We start from the raw sequence: 8138 nt of genomic DNA, 5'->3' as shown, positions 1-8138 counted from the left end.
AAGACATGTCTACGCGAGATCTAAGACATAAAGTGATATGATTGGTTGAGAATTGAGAGAGAATGAATGTGATTGGATAACAAATTATTGTATAGAAACTATCCATTGGGACCATAGTTTCTATACATAGTGTCTATAGAAATTAATAGGTATAGAAACTATATATGGTTTCTACCATTGGAAGTGACCTTATGTGTCTTATGATGTTTCTACGGTTTTCATTTCTCTTATGTTTTTATGGCAATGCTAACGTAGTATACATATAACGTATTTTGCTATATTCATATTATATAAATAAGATGTTTTATGATTTATCATTGAGTGAGATTTAATAAAAAACATTTGTCTTTATAATGTACTTTTTTATGCTTCTGAAATATTTTGTTTTTAAAATTTAGAACATTTGTCCTTAGAGGACCTAGAACATCGTATATGCTTAATAGAAAACATTATATATTCATTCCAAAATACATTTACCGAGTGAGCTCTTGTTTTAAAAAAAAATTATTATAAAATAATGCCATGGTGTAACTATAAATTAATTTTAAAATTTGTTTTAAGAAATACAATTTTTAAAACTTTCAAAAACCTTTGCATATAGATGTTGTCAGCAAAAGTATTCACTTGCATGCATATACTAGGGCCTTGTTTAGTTCCTAAAAATTTTTGCAAAAAGTTTCAGCTGTCACATCCAATCTTGCGGTACATGCGTGAAGCATTAAATATAGATAAAAATAGTAACTAATTGTACAGTTTACCTGTAATTTGCGAGACAAATTTTTTAAACCTAGTTAATTCATAATTGAACAATATTTGTCAAATACAAACGGTGCTACTATTCTTATTGCAAAATTCTTTGGAAAGTAAACAATGTCTAGTACTTTTTACCTACATGTGCTTTTCTCTGTACACACATACACACTGCTTACGTCATCTGCAATGGTAGTCAAATAACTAGTTTACAAGAAATTCTATTGGCTATAAAAATAGCTAGTTAGATGAGGTACATTTAATCTAGCACGATCTTATAGAAATAACTCTCTTATATAACTCTCCATTATAGTGTTTATTTATTCATGTTTATATATCTTATCTGGTTAGCTATTTGTCAATTGTTATTAATAACCAATAAAAATCATTTTAGGCCTTGTTTAGATACACTAAAAATCCCAAAACTTTACAAGATTCTCCATCACATCGAATCTTGCGACACATGCATGAAGTATTAAATATAAATAAAAAGAATAACTAATTGCGCGGTTTACATGTAAATCACGAGACAAATCTTTTGAACCTAGTTACTCCATAATTAGACAATGTTTGTCAAATAAAAACGAAAATGCTACAGTATTAAAATCCAAAAACTTTTTGCATCTAAACAAGACCTTAGATTAGCTATTTAAAAATCATTGGAGATGTCCTTTATTGATTAGCTAGGGCATCTCCAATAGCGGACGTCCACAGCGGTCTGCTCAAATAGCTAGCTGAGGTGGCACCCAAATAAAATAAACAAAGGGACTGGATCTGCATGCCCTCGAAAAGTCGAAATGCAGGAGGAGCTAGCAGAAAAACAACATGGAAGTGCGAGACTACTGGTTTCTCTCTAGCGTTCATCGATAGAAGTGTGAGGGCTGGTTTGGTTTCTCGCTAGTTAGGCTAGTCTCAATGTATGTTTTATGAGAGTGTCATGCACATTAAATAGGGTGCTACATAAGCAAAATTGCTGACTTGGCAGGGTCATTAAATGAAGGAGTTTCATTAGACGAGAGAGGAGTTTCATCCCATGAAACTCATGTGGCTCGGTTACCTAGTTTATAGTCTTGGTAACTGTGCTATGAAACTATACATTGAGACTGACCTTAGAGCATCTATAAAAGATCACTAATAAGTAATAATTCATCCTCAATATAATAATATTAGTGATCATCAATATCACTTTTTTAAATATTGAGGGAGATACTCCAACAGATCACCAATAATTTCTCTTAATATATAGGACCCACATGTTAGGTTCTATCTTTTTTATTTACTCTTATATTTCTTTTCTTTTATTTTTATTTTTATCTTTCTCCAACGTTGTCGTCTTTCTTTCTCGTCCATCCCTTCCTGCGCTCCGGCGGCACGGAACAGCACGTTGCCCTACTCCACCCAGTGGCATCAGCTCCATCCCTAGCCGCCCATCTGAGCCCAACCTCCGGCCGTCCATGGTGCCATAAGTTCCCGAAGAGATGGGGCAGCCTCACATGCCCAAGTTCCTGGAGGCCACTAAGCATTGGTTATGCACAGCGAGGAGGAGGGCACGTAGCCTCGTTCTCGACAGTGAGCCCGCAGGCCTCCTGATCAAGCGTGGCAAGGTATCAACCAGGACCTCCACACCGCCATCGTCGTCCATCTGCCTCGACTTCCACCTTTAGATCGAGCGTAGGAGCGGCGACACTCGGTGGAAAAGTAACAATTATAGTAGACCTAGGTTATTAAAAAAGGCGATATCTTCCCCCTTTATTTGAGAGGAAATGGAGGAGATATTGGTGATCACCATAAAAAAGGATGATAAAGGGGAGTTGTTGGAACACTGAATTTGGCTTATTTCCCTCAATATGACAGGTTTATGGGGATAGGGGATGGTAAAGAGGACGGGATGGTAAAGGGGACCTGTTGGAGATGCTCTTAGTAAGTTGTTTGCACTCTCTCTCTCCGAGCTCGGATGAATTTAGATGATTGCTGGCGATTTCGACAGTCCGTTGGGCACGTCCTTAGCGGAACTTTCTTTTTTTTGCACGGCCCAAGTACAATCTTTCATTTTAGTCTTTCAACCTATTATAACAAACTGTAAGCATTTTTAGTTTCTAGTCGGCGCATGGCTAGGTGCCACCCTGGTCGGCACATATCAAACCCCGATGATATCACCTTCTCAATGTAATCTAAAGCTATATTTCCAAATCAAATGGATCCAGGATTTGCTCACTAGATTCCACATCGGCCCACCCAACTCACATGGATTAAGTTGAAAATTTAAGATTCCCCAAATTCGCCTCTACCTTTTGAATTTATTTTTATATTTTTCGTAATCTTCAGAAAATTCCACAGGCCACGTCTTTCACTTGTTTAAGCTTAAATTTTCTATGGTCAATTCTTTAGTGCTCCTAAGTAAAAGAAAAATATCAAAAAAGAAAAAGAAAAAGTCAAAATTTCGCAAAAAAAACAACAACAACCCAAAAAAGATACATGCAACGCCGGTTGATAACCAGAGGAGACGTGGTGTTGCGATTGCGGGGTTTTCGGATCGTGTTGTTGAGAAACTGGATCGATTTGTGCCTCGTTTCCACGAAATCAAGAGTTACCAGAACCTTTTGGAAGATCGGACCACCTTTGCTCCCATCATCAAGTCTTTAGGGTTATGGTCTCTCAATGCCAAGTTTTTTTTATACCGGGGATTTATCTCCTTCTCCTCTTCCTCCCTAGTGATAGCGAGGGCCAAGGGGGTAGGGGTGGATTCGTTTTCTCAATGGCGACTCTATTGAAGATAATTCAGTGTTAGCAACTTCCTCAGAATGACAACATGGTGACTTGGTTTTCTAAGCGGCGACACTCAAGGCAGAGATGATATCGTCGTCATGTAATAATTTTCTCTGCTCTCAAACCAAACACACTCTTACAATACCACCTTAGAGCGTCCACAAGAATCCGCAATAAAGCCTCCTAATATAGAACTATTGGCAAGAATGAACACCCCCCCACACACACACCTCCAACAGTTTCTAATCCCACCTCTCAATCTTTTCACACTTGAAATAATAGACTGATCACATTGGATCGACATGTGTATCCATCGGCCAATCTAAAAGCGAACAGACATGAAAAAGAATAAAGAGCAAAAAAGTATTCATGATGCAAATATATAAGAGATAAATTATATATATATATATATATATATATATATATATATATAGCATAGGAGAAAGAGTAGGAAAGATCATGATGTAAATATATAAGAGATAAATTCTATACAAGTGGTTAGGATAATTTAGAAATAGTATAGGATAAAGAGTAGGAAAATATTCATAATACAAATATATAAGAGATAAATAATATGTAAAAGTGGTTAGGATAATTTACAAATAATATAGAATTAGCAAATATGTCTGTGTGTTGCAACGGGAGAAAAAACTATCAGACATTCGTTCAAAACGATGATGTGATTTGTACATGTCTATTTATATTTGATCCTTCTATAGTTTATTTTATGATGACCATAACAATGTCCTATTAAAATACATTTTGATTTAATTATACAATAATATAATAATGTCCTACGTATTAAACTTGTATTGAATTAAAATACACTTTGATATATTTTTCGCCCGTAGCTCGAGCTCCTCACCGCCGCCTCTCCATCTACTCCCACCATCGTCGTTGCGCTCTTGGTGAGCATAGTAGAAGACTCTTCTTGGGTCTCGCAAGCGCGTCTTCTCTGCGCTCCGCCGATGTCCAGGGCTTTGTTTAGTTTGCAAAAAATTTTGGGCCTTGTTCAGTTCACTCTCAAAACCAAAAAGGTTTTAAGATTCTCTGTCACATCAAATTTATGATTCATGCATGAAATATTAAATATAGACGAAAACAAAAACTAATCACACAGTTTAGCTGTAAATCAAGAGACGAATCTTTTGATCCTAGTTAGTCTATAATTGAATAATATTTATCACAAACAAACGAAAGTGCTACAGTACCGAAAACTTTTCACTTCTCGGAACTAAGGCCTTGCTTAGTTCGCAAAAACTTTTGGTTCGGGTACTGTAGCACTTTTGTTTTTATTTGACAAACATTGTCCAATCATGAAGTAAGTGGACTCAAAAGATTTATCTCGCGGTTTACAGGCAAACTGTGCAATTAGTTTTTATTTTCATCTATATTTAATGCTTCATGAATGTGCCGCAAAATTCGATGTGACGGGGAATCTTGAAAAATTTTGGGTTTTTTTTTTTTGAACTGAACAAGGCCTAAACAAGGCCTCTTTTTGGCAACGGTAGCACTTTCGTTTTTATTTGACAAACATTGTCCAATCACGAAATAACTAGGCTCAAAAGATTCATCTCATAAATTACAGGTAAATTGTACAATTAGCTTTTATTTTCGTCTATATTTAATGCTCCATGTATGCAACTAAAGATTCGATGTGATGGAAATCTTGAAAATTTTTCAGAGCCCTCAGCCTTGCCTGCCGAACTCTGCTCCAACGCCGCCAAGGCCGTCAACACCAGTCCGTGGCAATGACACCGACGTCAGCTGTGGAAAAATCATTTTTTTTATTTCCTAAGGTGGCCTCGATCCAGTGCTTTTGTTCATTGATCTGCTCTAGTCCTCTTGTGCCTCGATCTATTTGGTTTTCTATACTTTTGTGCCTCGGTATAGTCCATGATGAGGACTCCGATAGTTTGAAAATTGCATGATTCGTATTAGTATTTATTAGTTTATTGGCTATTCGATGTACATACGATTCGGTGTATGAGTTGTATTTGGACTTGGCCTACCACTTCCTGTTGTAGCAACACTGAGGAGGAAAGAAGAAAGAGATTGAATAAAATAAGAAATAGCCGAAACTAATTTGACACGAACATATGATAGAAAGAATATAGATTAGGCTGGACGAAACTAAAAGAAACGGCAGAAATTTTGAGGTATAGATATTTTTTCTTTAATTTTTAATAGAGTTCGATTTGGAAAAGTAGAGGATTTCTGTCTTTCTTTCGATTTCGTGTTCGATCTCTCCATCCTTATAAGTAGTGAGACCAAAAAAATTTCAGGTTAACAATTAGGCCTTGTTTAGTTCACCCTAAAAACCAAAAAGTTTTCAAGATTCCTCGTCACATCGAATCTTGTGGCACATGCATGAAACATTAAATATAGACGAAAACAAAAACTAATTACACAGTTTAGCTGTAAATCACGAGACGAATCTTTTGATTCTAGTTAGTCTATGATTGGATAATATTTGTCACAAACAAACGAAAGTGCTACGGTACCGAAAATTTTTCACTTTTCGGAACTAAACTAGCTGAAATTTTACCTCTTTAGTATTAGTATATATATTATATAGATTAGTAATGTAAAATTATCTTCTATATTTTAGTAGTAAATTATTAGAACAGTTACAAATGGTTTTATTTATTCCTTCTAATATTTTTTTGTCGAGTTGAAATATTCTGTCTTTTGGAAAGAAAATGTTGGATACTCTCGAAGATGTTCTTATCCGGTTTTTTTCTAGATGATTTTTCAAAGACGTCTTTTCTTGATCTGGATTTAAAAAAAAACTCGACCAGAAGGAGAGACGTCCCCTTAATTTTTGTCTTAAGAAGTTGGTGCCGTGACTCGAACTTGATCTGGACTCTAATTGGGCATTCTTATAATTCAATCTATTCATTAGTTTTTTATTGAATTATTTTATTGCCATACTCGGTTTTGATTTTGATAAGACTCAATGCAAAAATATGCAAGTCTAATTCATACGTGCAATGAATTTATTTTAAAAAAAAGTCCCGTAGCATTGTACCAAAAAAAAAAGAGGATATGCAGTATAGACAAAGGAAAAGCACAAAAGGTGGAAACCATGAGCGGCTAATGGTGACACCGCGCAACTCCACGGAACGGAACGCATCGAGCTCAAGCTGTGCCCGCAGGTTGCTTGGGGCCGTAGCCGCCGTGCCCGTACTGGGGAGGAGCAGGGTAAGCCATAGGCGGCGGGTAGGGCGGCGGAGGATACGGCTGCGCCCACTGCGGCTGCCCCATCGCGACGCCCGGTGCGACGAACTGGCCCGGCGCCGCCGGCTCGTCCGTCCGCTGGAAGTAGACGTAGGCCGCGATGGCGCACCCGGTGGCCACGGCGGACAAGACGGACGCCGTGGCGAAGACGCCGCTCTTGAGCACGGTGCAGCCGTAGTAGTAGCCGCGGCCGTAGCGCCGGCCCGGCCTGCTCGCCGAGACGTCCCGCGTCCCGCCCCGGTTCATCGCCGCGCCGTACAGGAACATCACCGCCGCCACCGCCACCACCACCCTGACGAGGAGGCCCCATGGATACATGACGACCAATTCACAACAAAGACAGCAACAAGCATTTGAACGGCGGCGGCGGCGGCCTCGCGCGCGCAGAACGGCGAGTTCACGGCATGCGGGTGGCTGGATCTAGTAGGCGCGTACGTACCAGGCGATGATGGACAGCTTGACGGCGACGGCGCGCCTGCGGCCGGCGGCGGGCGCGTCGCGTCGTCGGAGGCATCCGCTGGCCGCGGTGGCGGTGGCAAGCCCCGTCAGCGCGAGCAGCGCCGCCGCGACGCCGCAGCCGAGCGCCGGCGTGCGCTGGTACACGCAGCGCTGCCCGACGAAGCCTACAAAAGCCTGCGCGGCCGACCAATGGAAGTATACAACTACAAACAGTGAGCCCGCTGCAGAACTCAAATTCGAAGAGCAGAGATGAGGCGGATGATGGAGTGCGTAGCTTGCCTTGGACTTGGTGCTCTCCGCGACGAACCCCAAGGCGGCGGCGGCGAGGCCGAGCACGGCCACCGCCGCGCTCACCAACACCACACGTTTCTGCATCCTTCAATGTCACACCACTCTGCCTCTCCAACAACTGATGGAATGGCAAAACAACCGGAGGCCGCCAAAAATATATAAGCTCAGCTAATCCACTTGCTACTCTACCACTACAGGTCAGCCGGATTAGCAGGTCAAATGGAGAATTAAATCTGACAAGATAGATTAGCCGTGTGGCCACCAAGCACGGCATCGAATCGAAACATAAAGGATCCGAGCGAGAAGAGGTGTTGGTCGAGATTTCTTTGATATTTCCCGGTTCCTATCAGTTTGACTAACGGCGGCCAAGATTTTTCCCCTTTCTGAAACAACTGGCGATACAGGAGCGTTTTCGATTTTTTAATAACCACATGCCTTGGTCACACGCTAACCTATCTTCCAATTGGACCTTTAAAACCAGAGACAAGGTCTACGCGGCGCAGAACCAGAACATTTCTGTCTCTCTAATCGTACTCGTACGGCTTACGCATCGTTATTATCTAGGGCCTTGTTTAGATCCGATCATGGACTAAGTAGACTCAAAAGATTCGTCTCGTCAATTTCGATCAAAC

General features: G+C 40.2%; 1 protein-coding gene across 1 annotated transcript; it reads right to left on the bottom strand.

The window, feature by feature from the left end:
• On the bottom strand, window positions 6485–7811 carry LOC8056508. The gene is made up of 3 exons (XM_002452377.2): window positions 7495–7811; window positions 7196–7389; window positions 6485–7048 (listed from the first exon to the last, which is right to left on the bottom strand). Exons 1-3 carry the CDS (start codon window positions 7588–7590, stop codon window positions 6658–6660), a joined length of 681 nt encoding a protein of 226 aa, XP_002452422.1. The 5' UTR covers window positions 7591–7811; the 3' UTR covers window positions 6485–6657.

This window comes from Sorghum bicolor, chromosome 4 (genome assembly GCF_000003195.3).
Source record: "Sorghum bicolor cultivar BTx623 chromosome 4, Sorghum_bicolor_NCBIv3, whole genome shotgun sequence".
Lineage (NCBI taxonomy): Eukaryota > Viridiplantae > Streptophyta > Magnoliopsida > Poales > Poaceae > Sorghum > Sorghum bicolor.
The sequence above is the reverse complement of the archived record's forward strand: the minus strand, read 5'-3'. Positions and strand labels throughout refer to the sequence as shown.

Bases quoted from the DNA above. Each gene is read 5' to 3' on its own strand.
- LOC8056508 (XM_002452377.2), bottom strand. From the start codon at position 7,590: ATGCAGAAACGTGTGGTGTTGGTGAGCGCGGCGGTGGCCGTGCTCGGC. The intron at 7,390-7,494 runs GCAAGCTACGCA...TCGGCCGCGCAG, and splicing joins CGGAGAGCACCAAGTCCAAG to GCTTTTGTAGGCTTCGTCGG. The intron at 7,049-7,195 runs GTACGTACGCGC...CCTCCTCGTCAG, and splicing joins AAGCTGTCCATCATCGCCTG to GGTGGTGGTGGCGGTGGCGG.